This window comes from Urtica dioica, chromosome 4 (genome assembly GCF_054948205.1).
Source record: "Urtica dioica subsp. dioica isolate 48M chromosome 4, U.dioica_male_clone48M_v1_H2, whole genome shotgun sequence".
NCBI classification, from domain to species: Eukaryota; Viridiplantae; Streptophyta; class Magnoliopsida; order Rosales; family Urticaceae; genus Urtica; species Urtica dioica.
This window is the reverse complement of record NC_142759.1, coordinates 18,872,752-18,897,946: the sequence shown is the minus strand read 5'-3', so window position 1 is coordinate 18,897,946 and position 25,195 is coordinate 18,872,752. Positions and strand designations below refer to the sequence as shown.

The window sequence follows — 25,195 nt, the reverse complement described above, 5'->3', positions numbered from 1 at the left end:
TCGTCATGGACCGTCTCTCCAAGTACGCTCACTTCGCTCCATTGCCGACCGGTTTCTCCGCGAGCCGTGTTGCTGATCTCTTTGTTGATTCGGTCGTGCGACACCATGGTTTCCCTCGGACTCTCGTCTCTGATCGCGATCCGGTGTTCATGAGTGGATTTTGGAAACAACTGTTCAAGCTCAGCGGCACAACGCTATCCATGAGCACCGCCTATCACCCACAGACAGACGGGCAATCAGAGGTGGTGAATCGTGGTTTAGAACAGTATCTCCGGGCATTCACACAGGATCGACCAGCGGCTCGGAGCGAGTTTCTCGGGTGGGCGGAGCACCACTACAACACCAGCCATCACTCTGGCCTTCGCATGTCTCTGTTCCAGGCGTTGTACGGTCGACCTCCACCGACGATTCCGTCATATACGCGGGGCTCTTCTTCAATCCAAGCTGTTGACGATGAGCTGGTGGACCGCGACACTCTGTTGCACACCCTCAAGCAAAATCTTCTCGCTGCTCAGCTGCGTATGACTGCGAAAGCCAATGCCCATCGCCGTGAGTCCACCCTTAATGTCGGTGATCAAGTTTTGGTCCGTTTGCAGCCATATCGGCAGCTCTCGATCGCTGGTGGACGACATCACAAACTCTCAAAAAGGTACTACGGGCCATTTCCGATACTCGATCGCGTTGGACTGGTGGCGTACCGCCTCGCCTTACCACCGGAGAGTCGTATTCACCCCATCTTCCACGTCTCGGTTCTCAAACCATTCAAGGGGTCTGCCACCTCCCTCGGTCGTGACCTGCCCCTCAAATCACACAACAATCAACCGGTGGACGAACCACTTGCGATCTGTGCCAATCGTACCGTTTTGGTGAACGGAGTTCCACAACAGCAGGTGTTGATTCAATGGAAGGGCTGTTCGCTGGAGGAGGCATCGTGGACACCGTTCGAGGCGTTCTGCGCGTCATACCCAGGCCTCACCTTGATGACAAGGTCGTTTTCGATGGCGGCGGGACTGATACGATCACGTGGAATGATGAAGCACATGAGCAGGCCCAACCAGAGACTGCAGAATTGGAGGTGTTGGGCCGAGGACACAGGAAGCCCAAGCAGCCAGGTTGGATGAAGGACTATGCAAGCTGACGTGGGGCAATGGTGTTGAGATAGGGAACAACTTCTAGAAGTATTCCGTGGTGATGTGTTGTCCTTTTTCTATTGGTTGTTTTCTGTAATTCTGTTAGGGAAAAATACTCGTTGCAGTGAGAGATATGTAAGGACTGTGGGAGACTGAATGAGGCATGAAATCAATAAGAAATTTTCTTTTATTTCCTTATTTGTCTCTGTACCTTTTGATAGCTCTGAAGCAGGGTTGTATCAGTTTTTTACGAGTTAAATGATTTTCATGATATAAAGAATTTATTGAGGCCGACATTAGAGAAGGAGCGGGCTGAATACATGCAGTGATCTTGAAATTGATCCAATAGTTGATCAATGAATTATGATACTAGAAGACGGAACAAAAGTATACTAGAAGATAGATTATGATTCACTCCATGCTGGAATTCACCTAATCTGCATCATCAAATCAACGCTCCAATTCTTGGACACGGACTTGGAATGTGCCAGACAATCCTCAAAATTCAGATACTTTGGGGCCGTTTGGTTTAGTTTTCTAAACTCGTTTTCTGTTTTTAAATTATGTTTTCTGATTCTAATTTTTAAATTTAAAAAACAGATTTAGAATTACGTTTCAGAATATTTTAAATGTTGTTTGGTTATGTTTTCCATTCAATTGTATAGAGATAAAATAGAAAACAACTTTTCATTGTTTTCTGTTTTCTAAACAAATTTCAAAGAAAACAGAATCATGATTCTAAATCTGTTTTCTGAATTTATAACCAAACATGTTTTCTAAAACTGTTTTCTAGAATTTAGAATCAGAAAACAGAAAACGGTTTTGGAAAAGTTAAGGGGCCGTTTGGTTTAGTTTTCTAAACTCGTTTTCTGTTTTTAAATTCTGTTTTCTGATTCTAATTTTTAAATTTAAAAAACAGATTTAGAATTACGTTTCAAAATATTTTAAATGTTGTTTGGTTATGTTTTCCATTCAATTGTATAGAGATAAAATAGAAAACAACTTTTCATTGTTTTCTGTTTTCTAAACAAATTTCAAAGAAAACAGAAACATGATTCTAAATCTGTTTTCTGAATTTATAAGCAAACAGGTTTTCTAAAACTGTTTTCTAGAATTTAGAATCAGAAAACAGAAAACAATTTTGGAAAAGTTAACCAAACAGTCCCACCAAACAGCCCATTTGTTAATCTCGTCTAGATTCTCTCGTCCATGGTCATTGTAGTTCTTTCAGATGATTAGTTGTCACACTTCATCAAACATCTATAATGCAACTCAACAACTATATGCAACTTAATCCAAGACAAAATTTATTCACAGTGAAACTCCAAACACATGAGAAATGTGTTTTTGTCAATAAACAATTTGCTTCTAAAAAAGAAATCATATGCATATTATCTTAATGCGAATGGATGCAACATATCCGAAGAAGATTTAATTCTTCAGATCTCAATGGATCGAGAAGTGATTATGATTCCTTCATTGTATATGTGACCTCGAAAACTTAATCATACAACATTCATGACATGACCCCATGGCTCACTGCTCATGAGTCGATGCTTGATCAAACATCTTCACATTAGCGATGCAAGTCCGTCCGCTAACTTCGTTCAGAGTCCAAGTAGAGGTAGCAATCTATCTGGTTGTCTCTAACCATGGTTGTGGGAACTGTGGTCATGAAAGATGTCGTTCTAACAACAACAATCGTGTTCAATGTCAAGCTTGTAGCAAACTTGGAGAAATAGCAATAAAATGCTACTATAGATTTGATCAGAGTATTCAACAATAAGTTCTCACCTTATTCACAATGGAGTCCTGGTATTCAATAATTACAGTTACCATATAGTTTAGTTGAGCTTTGCTGAGATGACACTTTATTCTTAAGTTAGTTATACAAATGGTTAATCAAAATTTACAAATTCGTTTTAACAAATAAACCAGTAAGCGATAATATATATAATTAAGCAATCAAATCAAGAATGACCTTGACATTTTTAGTCGAACAACATTCTTTCACTACACTTCCTTCCCTTAGACTTTCAGCGTATTCGTTGACGCTTTCAAACTTCAATGATGAGTTTGACGAAGGTACGTTTAAAAAAAAATTAAAAATAAGCGAGAACTAGTCAAAAAAATATTTTAAAGATTATATTATAAGTTAAACAAATTTCTCGATAAAAATAAGAAAGTATTAATATCAAACACCCAAGGACAAGACTAACAAAATATGTAAATAGTTAATTTTCCACCTCACCAAGCTATTCTAGGGGAGCTGGCAACTTGGCATACAAACCGTACCATATTCGTTGTTTATGAACTATGAACCATAAATTTTGGACCTTTATTATACCCTAATTATTTTTTACACATTTATTGTATTTTCCAACAAAATTATTATAACAGTTTTTCTCATTCTTTTAAACTATTTTCTTTTATTTTTTAACTAAACGGAAAAAAAAAAAAAAAAAAAAAAAAAAATACACAAAACACCACCACAGCAACAACAACAACAACAATCACAAAACTTCAGTCTTTGCTACGATCAATCTCTCTGTAATCGGAAGAGGTTAGTTAATTAAGCTCTCATCTATTCTCTGTTTCAAATTCATCTGCATTTTGGATTTCTGATTGAGTTTCATTTATCTTCATGAATTCATTTACGTCTCTGGTTGTTCTAAATTCAGTTTGTAGTTTTTTATGTTCTTCTTCTTAATAAGTTTTGTGGAAGATCGTCACTTTGGGGAATAAGAACAGGTTATTATTGCTTTTGATTTTCTTTTCTGGTTCGATTAGCTTGACTGGTTTTTGGCTTCGTAGAAAACGGAAGAAAAGGAAAGAAAACTAATCACAGATTGGATTTTCAGTTTGTTTGGCTGGTTATTGGTTTTGATTAACTGTGCATTATTCTCCGTATCGATGGATTCATAATCGGATGAGAGAGTAAAAAGTTATATTCTTTTCACTCTTGCACTTCTTTCACAAACAAACAGAGAACAAACATTTTTTCTTTTCTTTTTCGAATTCGTAATGATCTTTTGGATTCCGATCAGCTTTGCTAAATTGATTGTAGGATAGTTTGTTTTTGTACGGATTTTCTGTTTGGATAATTTTTGATCCGGAGGTTATAACGTTTGGTTCATAATCTGTTTGGCTGCTGAGAAAATGATGATAAAAAAAATTAGACTACTTCTTTAAGTTTTTAACAAGAGATGAATCAGTGAATCAACTTTTCAGTTGGAATCGAATATTGAGAATCAAAGCCTGCACAAAAAGAAAAGCTCAAGCATTCTTTAATTCTCTAATTATAATAGTAGATAAGAAGGATCATGAATTGCATTGCCGTTAGTTATATTTTGGGTAGTTAGTTTCCCAAAATTTGCTTCAGACCGCATTCAAGTAATGTTTGGAATCTGTCAACAGGCTTGAGCTATTTGAAACTCGGCTGACACAGAAGGTAACGATGAGATTCAAAAAGGGAAGCAAAGTTGAAGTGCTTAGCAAGAAGGAAGTGCCTTCGGGTTCGTGGCAATGTGCAGAGATAATCAACGGTAACGGCCATAACTACACCGTGAGATACGATATATCAGGAGGCGCAACGGTTGTGGAGAGAGTATCGAAGAAGGCCATAAGGCCTTGTCCTCCTCCGGCGGAGGTTTCGGAGGATTGGGTCGCCGGCGATCTCGTGGAGATTTTCCACAACTTCACTTGGAAGTTGGCTACGATCTCCGAGGTTTTGGGAAAGAAGCATGTTTTGGTCAGGTTATTGGGATCCTCTTTGGAATGCAAAGTCAGTAAGTTTGATATCCGAGTCAGACGCTCTTGGCAAGACGATCAATGGGTTGTGATCGGAAAGGTAATTTCATCGTAAGTTTGTATTTTCCCTTATTTCAAAACAAAACCGCTTCTATGAGTTGGATTTCTGTGTTTGCAAATATTCTTTTTCTTCTAAATATATCAATTGCTCGCTTGTTAGACGCTTATTAGTTACTTTCCTGGCTGAGACTCGTAACGGATATCCTCTGAGTTTGCTCTTAGTTGTACCTTTATTTATTTGTTTATATATTCCTATTTTATCACTCTCAAGTTTCTGATTTCCATATATGTGTGTTACACTGCTGCAGAGCTCAAAAAACAACAATAATGAGAAACATGACGAAGTATATCCAGAGAATTATCGAATGCAGAGTCTCAAAGCTCAGAAAACAAGCATGAGGACAAAATCAAAAGCTCCGGTATATCACCACACCTCCTCGAAAACTCTGAAAAGGGCATCTCCGTATAGCTCTCCCGCGGGCAAGAAATTCCGTGGAGCGATCGTCTCGAATCCTCCCGAATTTCCTCGTCAAGTTAATGTTGCTTCGGCGAGAAGGAACCAACATGAGCTTGTTAGGTGTTCACTCGCAACGAACTTAGAGACCGACATGTCCTCTGTCGGAAGTTGCAGCGATTCTTATACTCTACCTCGTCACTTCTCTTCCGGTCCCGCCGGCTGTTTGGATTCCGGAGATGCTGAGTCATTTTTCCGGTGGAGAGGCGAGGAAGATATGTGTGTCGTTCCCATAAAGGAGGATTTGGGTGACGTGATTCACGGGTTAGAGTTACAGGCTTATCGCTGTACTATGGAGGCATTGCACGCCTCTGGACCTTTGAGCTGGGAACAAGAAGAAATGATGACGAATCTCCGTCTCTCTCTTCACATTTCAAACGACGAACATTTGTCGGAGCTCAAAAACTTAGTTTCCGCGGATACTAGCGTGATCTTGAGATGACATGAAATAGTGCTGCTATTTTTTAAAAAAATAATCTTAGCTGTAGAGTATGAAGAGTACCTTTCTATATAGCGATCTTTTTTTTTCCTTTTTTTTTTTTTTTGACATTTGTAAGATAAGCGAGACATGAAGTTTACCGTGTTCAATAAGGCTGATAAAACATATTGGTCAATTTTATTTATTTAAATGTTTTCTTGTGTTTCATTGATACCTTTTATGTTCTGGAACTAAAAATTCCATCAACCTTCTGACTGGCATTCATGCATTGTTCAACAGTTGAGCTTGTTGACATCAAGGTGTTTTGGAAAGGCATGAAAAGTGTTTCTTCTTACAGTTCTGGTCAATGAGAAGTGTGTTAGAATAATTTTGGGACTACTAATGTCATTAAATAAATGTGTTGGGTCATTATTAATTAAGTCAAAATTGATGTGGTCTAATTTAGAATAAAGTTTGTGACTTAAGGACATATTTGTCATGAAGTTATTATGTGGCTACCATAAGTGCTAATCTAATTTGATGAGGGGCTAAATTAGAAATAAACAATAGTTATTAGTAACTGTCTGGCAGTTATTAATAACAGGGTAGGTCCCTGATTGCAGTACGTACGATCTTTTCTTGTATCCTCATCAACAAGAATACTCTAGACTCTCAGGCAAACTGCAATTGGAAGACCATCCAACTATTTGTGTTTGTAATCTATGGATTCAGGTACGCTTCCGCTATTAAGATCTATGGTTTGGTTTCTCTTGAATTGAATTAGGTTTATTTTAGGGATTGGAAAATCCTAACAAAGTGGTTTACATCCCTTTCTTAGTCAACGCTTTTTAGCTCAAAATCTCCAAACCAATTGTGAGTGAAACAGCTTTCGGAAATGGAGGCAATGTTGATGCTTTCTCTGGATTTTTGGAGCCCATGTATGTACAATGTCAGTTCGGTTGCCACTCTCATGTGGTAAGTTTTGTACGACAGGAATGAGAGAGATTATTTGTTTATTGATTTTTCAATTAGATTGTTCGATAAGAGCCACAAGTGAGACATAGCCTTGAAATCTTGTGGCTTGTATGGTTTGTGACCTGATAAATGATAATCAATGCTTTTGTTTGAAGGTTGTCTCTTTTGCTCTTCTTGACTGCAGTATTTAAAAGAAAATATAAAAAGAATTTAGGATTGTTCTTGCTAATCCTATATGTACCGCTATGCTGGTACTTGTGTAGTTTTATGTTTTGTTAGAAATAATGATAAATAGTAAGGTGAGCTATAGTTGATCTTGATTCTAGTGGGACACACTTTTAGACATGGTCTTCTTACTAAGGTTTCAAATGGCGTTAGAAAATCGAACAAACATGGAAACTAAGAATATATTGCTTCACTCGTTTGTCATTCTGCGTTCATAAATAATTTCCTTAATATAGTAGCAAAGTTAAACAGTCGAATCCACAATGACCTTAATTAATCAAATGACTATCAATTTCAAGAAAAATAATAAAGTAAAATAAAAATTCGGGGATTTTGAGAATTATAAAATTAAATAAGAAAATCAAATGGGAAAAGCATGATTAAGGAGTCTGTCGCACGTGCCCAATCCTATCAAATCTTGCACCGACAAAACTAGTACAACTCTTATGAAATCAATGTCCACCAAAAAAAATCGATACACGCAACCAATATAATCTCTACAAACCTATAATATTAGCTAATAATGATGTTACCCCGCCAAAAAAAAAGAAGAAGCTCTATTTGTTAAACAAAACTCGTAACTATAATTATACCACTAATTACAATTAATAATTACACATTAAAATTGAAAGTAAGGTAATGAACAATAATATTCCAATCTAGGTGACTAATCCAAATACCAATAAAACAATTCAAGAAATAAAAACTTCAATTATAAGTTTGTCGTCCGGGAGTTCTTAACAATTGAAATCCAGCTAACTAATATATATATATATATATATATATATATGTAAACCAATCGTTATGACAAAAATAGCCTAACGACCATACCTTCTCCTAGTTACTAAAGTCATGAGTGTTCAAATCTGAGTTCCGACACCTTGTGGAACTTTTGAAACACGCTATAATTAAATTAAAAAAATTAACATTTCCAAACTAGTAAGTCCTGCTTCTTACAAGTTTTTTTTTTGGATCACTCGGTCCCTAGCCTTTTTTGTTTGGGAGATTTAGTCTCTAGACCTTTTTGAGGAGCAAGATCACCCTCAACCTATCTATTTTTCTACAGAATTGGTCATTCCCGTCAACTACATAACAGAATTGTCGCGTGACATGAACACAAGTAAATTTGTAAGAAAAACATTTTTCTCCTCGCTCCGAAGTTTCTCAAAAACATATATTCTCGTCCTAACTTAAATATACATGGAAAAAAAGAATTCAGAGCAAACCTCAAACTATATTAAGGAAGTTAAGGGGATTTGTATTCGTTAGACGTTGCTGGTCGGATTTGAATTCGCAAAGTTGACCGAGCTTGTCAGTTTACAGTACTTCAAACTAAGGTACGGCATAGCTAGGCATGAGTTTTTACAAATATATGATACATTGTTGACCTCGTCGAGAGTAATATATCTTCAGTATAAAAATGAATCAACATAGACTTTCATAATTAATGATTTTCAGATCTACCTAATTTTGTAATTTATAGGATTGATTCTCAGTAGGCCGTTTGAAAGACCATTTTTAAACAACTTTGCATGATAGTATTCGCTGGAACTCAAATTTTTAATATCCTAGTGTGATATTTATATGATGTGAGATCTAATAGATAATCGAATTGAAAACTTAACCGGATTTAGCAAAAACAGGAATCGCGCGAGAGAAACTTGCGATACAAGAAACGAAGAAAACACGAAGAAAAGACACAGTGATTTATCCTTGGTTCGAATCGATATGATTCTACATCCATGCACAGGACTAGGGCGTCCTTGATCCACTATATTCAGTCTGATTACAAGCTTTCGATCTTCACACACTTCTTCGCCGGAGAACCAATCGGAGAAGACGATTCTCTTACAATGGCGACTTTCTCCCTCTAACTATCAACCAAGAACAGGCTCTTGATTGTTACAGAAGAACTCACAGTATTTACACAAGATCGCTCAAAGCTAAAACTCAAAAGATATTACATACTCAACAGACGTCTGGCGCAAGGTATTTATACACACGGAAATAAACCAAACGAATAAGCCTGCTGACGTGGCGTCTTCTGATTCGTCTCAGAGGCTGTGACTCGGATACACATCCTCACAAATCTCCACCTTGTATCCATCTTCACAGACTCGTCTAGATGAAAGTTCCCTAGTCCTGTAACTCAGCTTTCACTCATGTTCAAGTCTCAGCAACTTCAGAGCAGTTCTGAATTTGCTGACTGGAACAACCTTAGTGAAAATGTCTGCTGGGTTCACGTAAATAGAAATCTTCTTTACCACCACCTTCTTGTCACTGATGATGTCTTTGATGAAGTGAAGTCTGACGTCTATGTGTTTTGTCCTTTCATGAAACACATTGTGCTTGGACAGATGGATAGCACTTTGTGAATCACAACTGACATGCACATCTTCCTCGGAGAGGCCTAACTCTTTGACCAAACCCTTTAGCCATAGAGCCTCTTTTATTGCCTCAGTAAGAGACACATACTCAGCCTCAGTTGTAGAAAGTGCCACTATATGCTGAAGAGAGCACTTCCAACTTACTGTATTTCCTCCAACAGTAAAGACATAACCTGAAAGTGACCTTCTCTTATCAAGATCACCAGCATAGTCAGAGTCACAATACCCTTCAACTCTGCAGTCATTTTCCTCATTTCCCTTGAAAATTAGGCAATGGTTTAGAGTTCCCTTCAAGTATCTGATCAGCCATCTGGCAGCTTGCCAGTGTTGTCTTCCTGGTTTACTCATATACCTGCTGATCAAACTCACACCATGAGCTATGTCCGGACGAGTACCAATCATTGCATACATGGTACTTCCTACACAACTTGAGTAGGGTATGTTTCTCATGTGATAGTCTTCATCTTCTTCCTCTTCTTTTGAAACAGCCTTGAGCTTGAAATGAGCACCAATAAGGACTGAGACTGTCTTGTTGTTATCAAGACCATATTGGTTCACAACCTTCTTCAAGTAGCTTGACTGTGACAGTTTCAGGACCTTTCTTTTTCTGTCTCTGGTAATTTCCATGCCCAAAATCTTACTTGCAGCTCCCAAGTCCTTCATCTCAAACTCCTTGTTCAACTGAGCTTTCATCTTTGACACCTCTGACTTGTTCTTGCAGGCTATGAGCATGTCATCCACATAGATTAGGAGATACATGTGTTGGCCATCTTTCAGCTTTGTCAGGTACACACAGCTATCATGCTTGCTTCTCAAGAAACCCTGATTACTCATGAACTCATCAAATTTGAGATACCACTGCCTGGGGGATTGCTTGAGTCCATATAAGGATTTTTTTAGGAAACAAACTTTATCCTCATCTTCATAGCCTTCAGGTTGCTGCATGAAGACCTCTTCTTCTAGATTTCCATGTAAGAAAGCTGTCTTGACAGCAAGCTGCTCCAGTTCCATATCTTGAATTGCAGTTGCAGCTAGGATTACTCTTATTGAAGTATGCTTGACCGCTGGTGAGAACACTTCATGGTAGTCAATTCCTTCTACTTGGGAGTAACCCTTTGCCACTAGCCTTGCTTTGAATCTAGGCTTCTCAACTTCTGGGATTCCTGCCTTGAGTTTATACACCCACTTGCAGCCAACTATTCTATTCTTTTCAGGTTTGTTGACTAAGATCCAGGTCTGGTTTTTCTTCAAAGAATTCATTTCCTCATCCATAGCTTTACTCCATTCTCTCCAACAGCTTGACTCCCTTGCTTCTTTGTAGTTCCTTGGCTCATCATCTTCAAAGGCCTCTGCTGCATTGAGAGCAAAAGCAATTAGGTCTGCTTCTGCATATCCGGCAGGAGGTGCAATTTGTCTTCTAGCTCTGTCCCTTGCTAATTGATAGTCTCTTAGTTGCTCTTGATTTGTTTCAGTGTTCATTTGCAGATCCTCATTCTGGTACTCTCCTTCTTCTTGATCATGAACCATATCAGTGGCTCCACCTTGATCTTGGACTTCAGTATCATCTGTAACATCAGTGTGGTCTAATCCTGCACTTTGGACATTCTGATCAAGCTGAAAGCTTGTCTTAGAAGTAGGGTTAGATTTATAGAACATTGATTCATTGAAGATAGTGTCTCTGCTAATAACACATTTCTTCTCATCAATCAACCATACTTTATAGCCTTTTACACCTTCAGGATAACCAATGAAAACACATTTCTTAGCCCTGGGATTAAGCCTCCCTTGACTGGTATGAACATAAGCAATACAGCCAAACGGTTTTAGATGACTATATGTGGGTTTATTTCCAGACCAAACTTCTTCTGGTACTTTGAAATCAAGAGATAAGTTGGGAGATCTGTTAATTAGATAACAGGCTGTAGATGCAGCTTCGGCCCAAAAGGATTTAGACAAACCAGAATCTGATAGCATGCATCTAACTTTGTTCATGATAGTTGTTGGAATTGATCTAGGGTTTAAGAAAAAGTTTAACGCTTCGTTAAGCGGCGGAATTTAAAAATTTTCTTTTACAAGTAAAAACAGTTTTTTACTAACCTAGACAAAGTGCAAGTACATGTAATTAAAAAAACTAATATGAGCTAAGAAGTTTACTAACCTTTCTTGAAGCTTGATCTTTGAGAAGCTCTTAGAAAGTTGCAACGCTCGTCTCCCCTCGCAGCACGTCTCTCTTTCTTTCCCCGGCACCTCGAGCAACCACGAAAGTTTCTATCACTAAATCACTCGAAATAAAGGAATCAGTGAGTGGGCACTTTTAAACACTACGACATAAGAACGAGTCTTGAAGTCGCAGAGCTAAACACTAGGTCAAATGAGGACCTAGGTGCCAAAACAAAAATCGAAATTGAATAGAGAGAGAGAGGAGAGGGGCGGCCAAGCTAGAGAGAGAAGCTCTCAATCTCTAATTCTTGGGATGAATGAAATGTGAAGAATAAGGCTCCTATTTATAGGAGAGGTCTCACATTCAATAAGGTAGTTTCCTCTTCTATAGAATATCACATATTCATGAGCCAATTTCCTTTTCTTCTCCTTATTTCACACGGCCAAAGAGGATCCAAGATATCCTCATATTTGTTTCCTCTTTTGACTCTACTTAGGCGCCCATCTTGATTCCTCTTAGAGGAAATTTGTTTCCTCTTTTTCTTTTGGCAAGTATCTAAATACATTAATGCGCAAAATAATCTCTCTTTCACACTAAGGGCTGCACGAAATTTGGTCTCCCATTCACTTGGGTTGGACGGCCAAAAGCCTTCTAAAAAGGCTTTCTAGGTTTTTCTTTAATTGTTCATGACAACATAAGAAAAGCCCATTAAGAATTTTCAAGTAAAATTCTATGAAATGAAATTAATTCACAAGGCCCAATAAACATGTTATGGCCGTGTGATATAATATGTCATCATATGACATTGTCAAAAAATTTATTGACATTCATTTCATGCCATGTCCAAAAAGACAAAATTACCCTTTCGACAATTTTCGTTCTTGTTTTGACTTAGCTTCCAGTTTAACTATTCCTACTCGATGTGATTCGTGACAGTGACCTCATGGACCCAAATGAACAAAGCTTGAGCTAAACACTTGGACTCAAAAGTTCACAAACCTTTTCCAAGTTTAGCTTAATGCCAACTGACTCCACTAAAGAGTTGACACTGAAAATCTCTCGGTTCAAATGAATTTATTTTCTACTCAAGAATTCAACCTAATTATGATGAGCGGATCCACTGAATATTATCTATGTTTACCCTTCATGAATGTCATCAGCTAGTCGGGATTTACTAAATTACCATTTTACCCTTCTAGCTGTTATTTCCTCAACTCCTTTGTCGCTTGTGAATAAGTTAGAAACAATGTATTGACGAGGAGCTAACAAGTCACATTGTTTCATCCAAAAGAGTCAGGACTCAATTTGGACACTGGCCAGTTCATTTATTCACACTCCAAGGAACAAAGCATGAGGTGACATACATTGCATTTCAGCAATCTTGTACATGAATTCCATATCTATGAGAACTTCACAAAGTTACTCATGACAGACTCACAACTTAGTACTTCACCAATAGGCCTTGTTCGGAATCACATAGTGAGTCCGAACTTTGACTTTCTCAAATGAGAATACTAAGGTGTGAAATGACATGTCTCATTTCAGGATTAAGGTAAGCATGATGCAATTCATAAATAGTGACTTCGAGACATAAGAGGTTAAATGGTTTGTTCTTATATTGTCTCTAGAAGTGCACTGGTCAATTCAGTATCTTCGGAAGATACCTAGAAGAACTATAGAGTCCCCAACTCTCAATGCCTCATAACCAGACATCATAGATTCTTCTAACAATCATACTGAGGTCAATAGTCCTTTGACCCTAAGATTGCGAATATATCGTTTTAAGCAAACTACGAAGAGTTTGTTCATGCAAATCTACATTTGTCTCTTCGTAAGTTGTTAAGTTTGTTTATGGACTAAAAGACTAAGGTTTTATCATAAAGCTTCAAACAAAGAAAGAATGAATAAACGTTTCAACTTTATTAATGAATAGATAGGCAATTGCAAGCAAGAGTCTTCATGAGACTTTATTACATCACATGTACAAAATAAAGACTACAACTCTTCTTGTGGGCACCATTGACAACAAACTCCCACTTGACTCAAAGAAGGTGTGTGTAGTCCTACATGCCTAATCCCTCTCGAAGTTGGTCGAAGACCATGTTCGCTAGGGCCTTGGTGAACGGATCTGCCAGAGATCTACTTCACCTCCACGTCTCCGCGTTGCGCGATCTCTCGAATCAAATGGTATTTCCTCTCAATATGCTTAGAGCGCTTATGGCTTCTAGGTTCCTTTGAGTTAGCGACAGCCCCACTATTATCACAATAAAGGGTCATGGGCTCGTCGACGTTTGGAACAACTTCTAAATACTTAAGGAATTTCTAAGCCATACAGCCTCTTTGGATGCTTCACAAGCAGCCACATATTTTGCTTCCATTGTGGAGTCAGCAATGCAAGATTGCTTAATACTCATCCACACAACAGCTCCACCATTAAGGATGAACACAGATCCCGAAGTGGATTTCCTGGAATCCTTATCCGCTTGAAAATCGGAGTCGGTATATCCCGTCATAGTCAGGTCAGTACCTGAGTATGTAAGCATCAAGTTCTTAGTTCTTCGAAGATACTTAAGAACATGCTTAACAGCAATCCAGTGCTCGGGTCCAGGGTTGGATTGGAAACGGCTAACTACGCCAACGGCGAAACAGATGTCAGGTCTAGTGCAAAGCATAGCATACATGAGGCTTCCTACGGCAGAGGCGTAAGGAATTTTCCTCATGTCTTCAATCTCTTGTGCAGTCTTGGGAGACTGGTCCTTAGAGAGTGAAACTCCATGCCTAAAGGGTGTTTGGCCCTTCTTGGAGTCTTGCATCGAGAAGCGATCCATTACCTTATCAGTATAAGATGCTTGAGAGAGCGACAGGGTCCGGTTTTTCCTATCTCGAAATATTTGGATCCCCAGAATGTACGCGGCTTCTCCTAGATCCTTCATATCGAATTGCTTTGCCAGCCAGACCTTAACCTTAGATAACTTACCCACGTCATTACCAATGAGTAGTATATCATCGACATATAGTACCAGAAACACAACTTTGCCTTCGTGTATTAACTTGTAAACACAAGGCTCATCTATTGACTGTTCAAAGCCAAAGCTCTTTACAGTTTCATCGAATCTAATATTCCATGACCTAGATGATTGCTTTAGTCCATAAATGGATTTAAGCAACTCACAAACCTTGGTCTCTTGACCTTTATCCACGAAACCGTCTGGTTGAGCCATGTAAATGCGCTCGTCAAGATTGCCATTCAGAAAGGCTGTCTTGACATCCATTTGCCAGATCTCATAGTCGAGAGCTGCAGCTATGGATAGGAGTATGCGGATGGATTTAAGCATCGCGACTGGCGAGAAGGTTTCTTCATAGTCAATCCCTTCTTGTTGGGTATAACCATTCGCCACGAGTCGTGCTTTGAACGTCTCGACGTTCCCATCAGGACCCCTTTTCTTCTTATATATCCACTTACACCCTACGGGTTTAATCCCTTCAGGAAGGTCTACAAGTTTCCAGACATTGTTGACATACATCGAGTGCATTTCAACTTTCATGGCGTCAAGCCAAAGGTTTGATTCAGAACAAGCCATCGCTTGGCTATAGGAAACAGGGTCATCCATGTCGGAGACGGCTACAAGAGAGTCTCCATAAGACATGTACCTGTCAGGCTTTTGAGTAGCCCTCCCACTACGTCAAAGTACTACTTGACGAGATTCTGATGAGTTAGGTTGTGTTTCAGTTGGGGTAAGAACAGTTCTTACAGATGAGGTAGAAGCTTCCTCACCCAACTTTTCTTCAAGCACAATTCTGCTTCCAGGTTTTGCATCTTTCATAAAGTCCTCCTCGAGGAAACGAGCATTCGTGCTAACGAAAGTCTTATCGTCCTCGGGACTATAGAAAGTAAAACCTTTGGTTTCCTTCGGATATCCTACAAACAGGCACAACTCTGACATACTAGCCAACTTGCTAGTCTTTTGCCTCAGCACGTGTGCAGGGCAACCCCAAATTCGGATGCGGCCAAGATTCACTTTGCGGCCAGTCCATCGTTCATAAGGAGTACCAGGGACCGTTTTGGACGGAACTTCGTTCAGAATGTAGGCGGCTGTTTCGAGGGCATATCCCCAAAAGGAAGGAGGGAGTGATGAGTAACTCATCATTGATCTAACCATCTCCATAAGAGTTCGGTTTCTTCTCTCTGACACTCCGTTTTGTTGAGGTGTGCCAGGTGCGGTAAGCTGAGAAGCGATACCTTCTTCTTTAAGAAAGTCATCGAACTCTCCAGACATATACTCACCACCTCGATCAGATCGAAGGGTTTTGATCACTTTGCCAGTTTGCTTTTCCACTAAAGCCCTAAAGACCTTAAATACGTTAAAGGTCTCGGATTTGTGTTTGAGCAAATAGACAAACCCATATCGTGAGTAATCATCAGTGAAGGTAACGAAGTATTCGTATCCTCCACGTGCCTGTTGGCTGAGCGGACCACATACATCAGAATGTATTAGTTCCAGCAACTCAGTGGCTCTTCGACCTTTATCGGAGAAAGGTCGCTTAGTCATTTTTCCTTCTATGCAGGATTCACAAGTAGGTAGTGAACCTATTACAGAGTCTTGGAGTGGACCATCCCTCACAAGTCTCTTAATCCTATCTAGACTGATATGACCAAGTCTTAAGTGCCAGAGATATGTTGATTTTGTTAGATCGGAGGATTCAGAAAGTTTGATCCTCTTTGGCTCCCTAATTAGATCGTTATCTATTTCGGTGTCTAAAAGAGAAGGTTGAGTGGGATAGATGTAAAAAAGACCATTCTTCATACATGCATCAGTGAGAAAAGAATTATCAGGAAACGAAATACGAATTCCATTCTTAATGAACTTTAAACAATAATCTTGCTCACGAAGACGAGCAACGGATATTAAGTTCTTCCCAAAGGTAGGAACAAAATAAACATTATTCAAGTTTAAAGTGCGGTCTTCAAAAGACAGCGTCACGGATCCCACAGCCTTCGCGGACACCAGGCTCCAATCACCCCATTTGAAACAGAACTCGCCTTCCTCTAAGCTTTTGGTTTTCTTGAAACCATTCAAGGAACAACAAATATGGTTAGTAGCAGCGGAGTCAAGAATCCACGTTGATATATTATCAGCTACTAAGCATGCTTCGGTAACTAGTACAATACTATGTTCCTTTGCTTTGAGATAGGCAGGATAGTTCGTTTTATCGGCCTTGTGAGGTCTCTTCTTAGTTCCAGAGGCGGAGGCTTTTTGCTCAGTAGCATGCGCCTCTCCTTGATTCCTCTTTCTCTTATTGAGACCTACAGCAGTGTGAAGCTCCTTCATAAGCTCGGTAACAGTGTACTTTAGCTTTGTAATGGAGTAGTTCAGCATGAAGATATCAAGAGACTCGGGGAGAGTTTCTAAGATCATATCTATGATATTCTTCCCATCAATCTCAGATCCTAGGATTTCCATTTTATTTAGGTAACTAATGATCAGCATCATATGGTCCCTAACAGGAGTCCTAGCCTTCATGCGACAGTTCATAAACTGTCGGACTGCTTGTAGCCTTATTTGACGCCTTTGCCCTCCAAACAGCTCAAGGAGATTGTAGAGCATGTCGGCGGCAGTCTCGATGTCACGATGTTGCTCTTTCAGCATATTGTTCATAGATGCCAAGATATAGCACCTCACAATCTCATCGGATCGAAGCCAGGCCGCTAAGGCGTCATTGTCCTCTTGAGTTTAATCATCATTCGTCAGAGGAGGACACGGGGTGGTGAGTACCCATTTGTGCTTGTTAACGGTAGGTATTATGTCGAGGTTACGTTTCGAATCTACGTAGTTTTCGTTTTCGAGTTTGATCGAGGAAAGAAAGATAGAGAGATGGTTGAGATACATATTGCCTATATAAGTTGAAACAAGTTTATGATTAGTCTTTGGTTTAGGATTTAAGTTTTATTAAGACTTTTATAAAATCCAAAGGTGTTATAAACCAAACGATAATTTACTCCCTCAAGAGAAGGCCGCAAAAAATCTCCTTTTATAAGTAAATGACACATCATTAATGCTAAGCCAAGATGTCAATACATCTATTTTGACTAGCCACCTTGTAAATTGGTTTGATCACTCACATCCTTTCGCAGGGCCTCGAGGGAGGATTACTAGGGATTGAGCCTAAGTGTGCAACCAACCACTTAGTCCAAAAGGTCAACTTTGAAAAACAATCCCCCAAGGGGAGGCCTTGCCATCATCGTCTCATTCTCGGACGTAGCTCATTGAGCAATGATCAGAGCAAAGCGCCCTTGAGTACTCTCATTTAAGAGAGGGCCACGAGGGTGACTCTTAGTCCGGCGACACTTGCACTTTTCATTAGTGTTGGGGATCGTGGGTTACAAACAACAAGTATAACCCTCCCACTTAGTTTTTGGAGTTGGTTCATCGACCCTTATAATTTCGGAAACAGATTTCCTAGTTAGAGAGCGACAGAGCGGACAACTAGAAGAGAATCCTAGATCGACATGTTCAGAGCAGTATTAGTGCATAAAGGACAAGGTACATACTCGATCTTTTCCTATTTTCTATTTCGGGAAAGTGCATGAGGGAAGTATGAACTTCAACTCACTCGAACACTTGAAAGCTTGAGATTACACATCTTTTTATTTTTCGGCTTGTCTACAAGGAGACCTCCCACTCAAATTTTCAAGAGCATATAGATTTTGAACATATGTGATATAGATATAGTTTTGAAAACATTTTGAAAATTTATTTGATTTGGATGACAAAATATTTTTCAAGTTTGAAAGTGAAAACGGTTTTTCAAAATTCAAACTAGTTTTGTAAAAATTCAATTTCAATTAAACTTTCAAAAATCAAAACATTTTAATCTTTACACATCATGTTTATAATAATATGAAAAACATTTTTTCTCAAGAAAATTTTCTCATTAGAGTTCTATAACTCATGGTAGTGGGGTTTGAAAATCCGGATTTCTAAAAAACTGGAGTTTCAGACAGCCGCGCACCTAGGAGTAAAATCGCCATATCTGGCGGCTCCGATGTCCTTTTGAGCCGAAACCGGTGGCATTGGACAGAGGACAGACAGAGCTTTAATTTGATTCAAGAATCATTAAATTTCGATTTCTGAGCAGAGAGTTATGCCACTTTTAATGCGGGTTTACTCCAGCTCGAAGAAAAAGAAATAATTAAAGCTTGGTCCTTTTTAGGTGCGAAAAAGAATCGAGTGTAACGGAACGTTTTATGAAGGTTGTTAAAGCTTTTATTTGTGTTTTATTAGCAAGGTAATAACAAGGCATAAAAGAAATAACAACAAGCATAAAACGATTCAAGTAAATATAAGAAACTAGCAAGATAACAAAACTAGTCACAAAAATTTACTCGAAATTTCTCAAACATTTAAAACACGTTTTTCAATATAAAAAATTAAAAACTTTTAGAACTGATTCTAATGTGTTTTAAAAACATCCCAAAATCATAGAAAAACAACATGGTTTTTAATTTAAAGGCAAGAGCAATTAATTAAAAAAAAACTAAGATAACAATTCTAACTTGTCACAAAATTAGTAAACTTTCGAAAACGATTTTCAACCTCATAATTTTAAAAACATGTACATGCTAATCTTTGACCATAGCTCTTATACCATTTTTTGGAATTGATCTAGGGTTTAAGAAAAAGTTTAACGTTTCGTTAAGCGGCGGAATTTAAAAATTTTCTTTTACAAGTAAAAACAGTTTTTTACTAACCTAGACAAAGTGCAAGTACATGTAATTAAAAAAACTAATATGAGCTAAGAAGTTTACTAACCTTTCTTGAAGCTTGATCTTTGAGAAGCTCTTAGAAAGTTGCAACGCTCGTCTCCCCTCGCAGCACGTCTCTCTTTCTTTCCTCGGCACCTCGAGCAACCACGAAAGTTTCTATCACTAAATCACTCGAAATAAAGGAATCAGTGAGTGGGCACTTTTAAACACTACGACATAAGAACGAGTCTTGAAGTCGCAGAGCTAAACACTAGGTCAAATGAGGACCTAGGTGCCAAAACAAAAATCGAAATTGAATAGAGAGAGAGAGGAGAGGGGCGGCCAAGCTAGAGAGAGAAGCTCTCAATCTCTAATTCTTGGGATGAATGAAATGTGAAGAATAAGGCTCCTATTTATAGGAGAGGTCTCACCTTCAATAAGGTAGTTTCCTCTTCTATAGAATATCACATATTCATGAGCCAATTTCCTTTTCTTCTCCTTATTTCACACGGCCAAAGAGGATCCAAGATATCCTCATATTTGTTTCCTCTTTTGACTCTACTTAGGCGCCCATCTTGATTCCTCTTAGAGGAAATTTGTTTCCTCTTTTTCTTTTGGCAAGTATCTAAATACATTAATGCACAAAATAATCTCTCTTTCACACTAAGGGCTGCACGAAATTTGGTCTCCCATTCACTTGGGTTGGACGGCCAAAAGCCTTCTAAAAAGGCTTTCTAGGTTTTTCTTTAATTGTTCATGACAACATAAGAAAAGCCCATTAAGAATTTTCAAGTAAAATTCTATGAAATGAAATTAATTCACAAGGCCCAATAAACATGTTATGGCCGTGTGATATAATATGTCATCATATGACATTGTCAAAAAATTTATTGACATTCATTTCATGCCATGTCCAAAAAGACAAAATTACCCTTTCGACAATTTTCGTTCTTGTTTTGACGTAGCTTCCAGTTTAACTATTCCTACTCGATGTGATTCGTGACAGTGACCTCATGGACCCAAATGAACAAAGCTTGAGCTAAACACTTGGACTCAAAAGTTCACAAACCTTTTCCAAGTTTAGCTTAATGCCAACTGACTCCACTAAAGAGTTGACACTGAAAATCTCTCGGTTCAAATGAATTTATTTTCTACTCAAGAATTCAACCTAATTATGATGAGCGGATCCACTGAATATTATCTATGTTTACCCTTCATGAATGTAATCAGCTAGTCGGGATTTACTAAATTACCATTTTACCCTTCTAGCTGTTATTTCCTCAACTCATTTGTCGCTTGTGAATAAGTTAGAAACAATGTATTGACGAGGAGCTAACAAGTCACATTGTTTCATCCAAAAGAGTCAGGACTCAATTTGGACACTGGCCAGTTCATTTATTCACACTCCAAGGAACAAAGCATGAGGTGACATACATTGCATTTCAGCAATCTTGTACATGAATTCCATATCTATGAGAACTTCACAAAGTTACTCATGACAGACTCACAACTTAGTACTTCACCAATAGGCCTTGTTCGGAATCACATAGTGAGTCCGAACTTTGACTTTCTCAAATGAGAATACTAAGGTGTGAAATGGCATGTCTCATTTCAGGATTAAGGTAAGCATGATGCAATTCATACATAGTGACTTCGAGACATAAGAGGTTAAATGGTTTGTTCTTATATTGTCTCTAGAAGTGCACTGGTCAATTCAGTATCTTCGGAAGATACCTAGAAGAACTATAGAGTCCCCAACTCTCAATGCCTCATAACCAGACATCATAGATTCTTCTAACAATCATACTGAGGTCAATAGTCCTTTGACCCTAAGATTGCGAATATATCGTTTTAAGCAAACTACGAAGAGTTTGTTCATGCAAATCTACATTTGTCTCTTCGTAAGTTGTTAAGTTTGTTTATGGACTAAAAGACTAAGGTTTTATCATAAAGCTTCAAACAAAGAAAGAATGAATGAACGTTTCAACTTTATTAATGAATAGATAGGCAATTGCAAGCAAGAGTCTTCATGAGACTTTATTACATCACATGTACAAAATAAAGACTACAACTCTTCTTGTGGGCACCATTGACAACAATAGTTCTATTAAACCTTTCAGCAATGCCATTTTGTTGTGGAGTTCTAGCACAGGTATGACTTCTTGAAATTCCAGATTTTTCACAAAAAAATCAAATTCAGTGTTACAAAACTCCAGGCCATTATCAGTTCTCAACCTCTTTATTTTTCTCTCAATTTGATTTTCAACCAGAGTTTTCCAATTAACAAACCTCTCAAAAGCCTCATCTTTTGTTTTCAGGAAATAAACCCACAGTTTCCTAGAATAATCATCAACAAAAGATATAAAATATTGGCATTTTGAAAGAGAGAGATCTACCTGAGGTGAGCCCCATAAATCTGAATGGATGTAGTCAAGTGTGCCTTTGGTCCTGTGGATAGCCTTCGGAAACTTCAGCTTGTGAGCTTTGCCAAGGACACAGTTCTCATAGAACTCTAGATTTATTGACTCTTTGATGTGAATCAGCTCTTGTTTGCACAGTTCTTGGATTCCCTTTTGGCTCATGTGTCCAAGTCTTCTGTGCCATAGAGCCACCTCACTCTCACTTTGTACAGGTTCAGCTTCACCTGTAATAGTTTCAGCTTGTAGGACATAAAGACCATTTATCAGCTTTCCTCTTAGGACCATCATTATGCCTTTGTGGATCTTGATGACTCCACCTTGAGCCCTGTAGTTGTATCCTGCTTTATCAAAGACACCAAGAGAAATTAAATTTCTTTTAAGGTCAGGGATGTATCTGACTTCTCTTAGAATCTTGACTGTATTATCATCAGTCTTGAGTCTAATTGAGCCAATTCCTTCAACATTACAGGATTGATTATTTCCCATTAAGACTCTTCCTCCACATGAGGAGTCAAAATCAAACAACCAATCTCTCCTTGGGGTCATATGGAAAGTGCAACCAGTGTCCAAGATCCATTGTTCTCTTGGATCTTCATCTGAGACTGTCAGAACTTCAGCATAGACAAGACCATCTGTCAGGTTTGCTGGGTCCTTTTCTTGATCATCTAGTGCATCTTTCTTCCTTTCTGGACATTTGTGTCTCACGTGTCCTTCTTTGTTGCAGTGCCAGCAAACAAAGGTCTTGGTCTTTGACTTTGACCTGGACTTGAATCTCTTTCCCTTCTCACGCTTCTCAGGTCTTCCTCTGACGTTCAAACCTTCATTCTTCGTTGGCCTCTGATATTGCTTCAGATCCTGTTCTTTAGAGTAAGCAGCTGAAATAACTTCATCAAGAGTTAGTTTATCTCTACCATACTTCAAAGTGTCACGAAGTAGTTCATAAGGTTTAGGAAGGGAGTTTAAGAGAAATATAGCCTGATATTCGTCGTTGATTTTCACATCCAGGCTTTCAAGATCATTGACTAGCTTGGTGAATTCATCGACGTTGTCATCCATGGACTTATCCTCGTCCATCTTGAAACTGTAAAACTTTTGCTTCAGGTAGATTCTTGTGGGAAGGGATTTTGTCATGTAGAGTTGCGCTAACTTGGTCCACATATCATGACATGTCTTTTCCTTTATCACCTTCCTCAGAATCTGATCACTCAGACTCAGGATTATAGCGTTCTTGGCTTTCTTGAGGATTGCCTCTTTCTTCTCTGCTGTGAGAGTTTCTGGCATCTCCGATTCTCCACTCAGAGCTTCGTCAAGCCCTAGATTTCCAAAATGCGCTTCCATTTTGATTCGCCAGAGGCCAAAATCATTCTTACCATCGAACTTCTCAACCTCAGTCTTTGTGCTTGACATTCTAATTCTTGATCAGGGAACTTCGAATATCTAAGAAGGCTTGGTTGATTCGATCGGATTGATTTGACCTACACAAGATTCAATTCGCACACCTCAGCTCAGATACCAATTTGTGAGATCTAATAGATAATCGAATTGAAAACTTAACCGGATTTAGCAAAAACAGGAATCGCGCGAGAGAAACTTGCGATACAAGAAACGAAGAAAACACGAAGAAAAGACACAGCGATTTATCCTTGGTTCGAATCGATATGATTCTACATCCAAGCACAGGACTAGGGCGTCCTTGATCCACTATATTCAGTCTGATTACAAGCTTTCGATCTTCACACACTTCTTCGCCGGAGAACCAATCGGAGAAGACGATTCTCTTACAATGGCGACTTTCTCTCTCTAACTATCAACCAAGAACAGGCTCTTGATTGTTACAGAAGAACTCACAGTGTTTACACAAGATCGCTCAAAGCTAAAACTCAAAAGATATTACATACTCAACAGACGTGTGGTGCAAGGTATTTATACACACGGAAATAAACCAAACGCATAAGCCTGCTGACGTGGCGTCTTCTGATTCGTCTCAGAGGCTGTGACTCGGATACACATCCTCACATATGACGATACTTGATAACACTTATTAGGGGATTGATATTAGTGGATGAACTTATTGATGTACTTCTGCGAGTAATGACTTCTTAGTGGTGAAGTTTTTTGTTCGTGTTTGAGTCGTTTCAATTTCAGAGTTACAACTACTAAGCTATAATGAGCCCTCAAAACAACTCTCTACCATCACTTGATTCCCAATAACGTCAAGAAAACCAACTCAAGTTTGTGTAGCACTATTCGTGATAAGATCTTTCTTCTTCCGAGCTGTTGATCATTTGAAAACGGAACTTCTATAACAATCAGTATTGTCATGATCATGTCCAAACTTAAGATATATGTTTCCCTAAGCCAAGGAAAATGTTATTTTTTTTTCTTAACATCATACCATCTGACACGTGGAAAAGCTGAAAATGCTGCCTAACAGAATCTGCAAGTTGATCTGCAACAGCAAACACAAAACAGTTTTCTGCAAGTCGACTATTGGATCTTGATGACATGGACACAAAGACAACTCGCTTAAGTTGTTTTAAATAGCTCAAATGTTGTAATTAGATTACACTATTATTATGAGATCTTGTACGTTGTAGCAGAGAGAGAAAGAGCGGTGAGAAAAATCCCTTGTTGTGAGTGTGAAACACTGGTTTGAAGAGAAAGGCTTTTGTAATTTTATCAACAGCGTGAGAATTCATCTCATTTATAGTAAAGGAAACCCCAAAGGCTGGTGTAGGTCAATTGTGGACCGAACCGGGATAATTTATGTGTGTCCTTTTCGTTTCACTTTGTGTTCTTGAGTTTATGTGTATGTTCTGCGTTACTTGCTGGGCAAGTCATATAGTTGTTCTCATGCAGATTTGAGTTTTGCAAAGTAATTTCACAACACAACCTTATTTTATGTGAGCAAACATACATAACCTTGAGAAGTAAAAAAAAAAACAAAAAAAAAGGGAACACCAAACTCATACAATAGATATGGAGAGCAAAACATTACTGAAAATAATTTAAAAAAATATATATTGAAAAGTCACAACGTTTTTTTTTTCTCTTACACTGGGATAGATGACAAAGAAACATTATCTTATGAGCGCAAAAATATCCGAGATCCTAACACTAAAAAATCAGCGTGCTCGGCCACTCATTGGCTTCGTCTCGCGAATCACCTCTGTATTCAATCTCTTGAATAGCCTTGATGTTTTGAAGTTCATACAATGGTCTGATTTCTTCTCATTTGGCATATTTAGGTTAAGAAGAAATATGGGAATGAGGAGAAAAAAAAATGTATTTTCTTACAATTTAGTCTCGCATGTGTCAATTATGTTTAAGTATCGGATAGACCAAATGAGGAAGAAAAAAAAAAGATTCTTGGCTAATTTGTTCCTAAAAAATTAGGAAGTGTAAACCCTC

The 25,195-nt window shown here is 38.5% G+C and overlaps 1 protein-coding gene across 1 annotated transcript; it reads left to right on the top strand.

Annotated features, from left to right (window-relative positions):
• Window positions 1-3,551: 3,551 nt before the first annotated feature.
• LOC149401002 (Plant Tudor-like RNA-binding protein) lies at window positions 3,552-6,100 on the top strand. The gene is made up of 3 exons (XM_089612372.1): window positions 3,552-3,693; window positions 4,548-4,980; window positions 5,249-6,100. Exons 2-3 carry the CDS (start codon window positions 4,588-4,590, stop codon window positions 5,894-5,896), a joined length of 1,041 nt encoding a protein of 346 aa, XP_089468498.1. The 5' UTR covers window positions 3,552-3,693; window positions 4,548-4,587; the 3' UTR covers window positions 5,897-6,100.
• Window positions 6,101-25,195: the final 19,095 nt, after the last annotated feature.

What these genes read in the sequence shown, in the direction of transcription:
- LOC149401002 (XM_089612372.1), top strand. Translation starts at nt 4,588, where the DNA reads ATGAGATTCAAAAAGGGAAGCAAAGTTGAAGTGCTTAGCAAGAAGGAA. An exon ending in AATGGGTTGTGATCGGAAAG is followed by an intron (nt 4,981 to 5,248) that starts GTAATTTCATCG and finishes ACACTGCTGCAG; the next exon opens with AGCTCAAAAAACAACAATAA.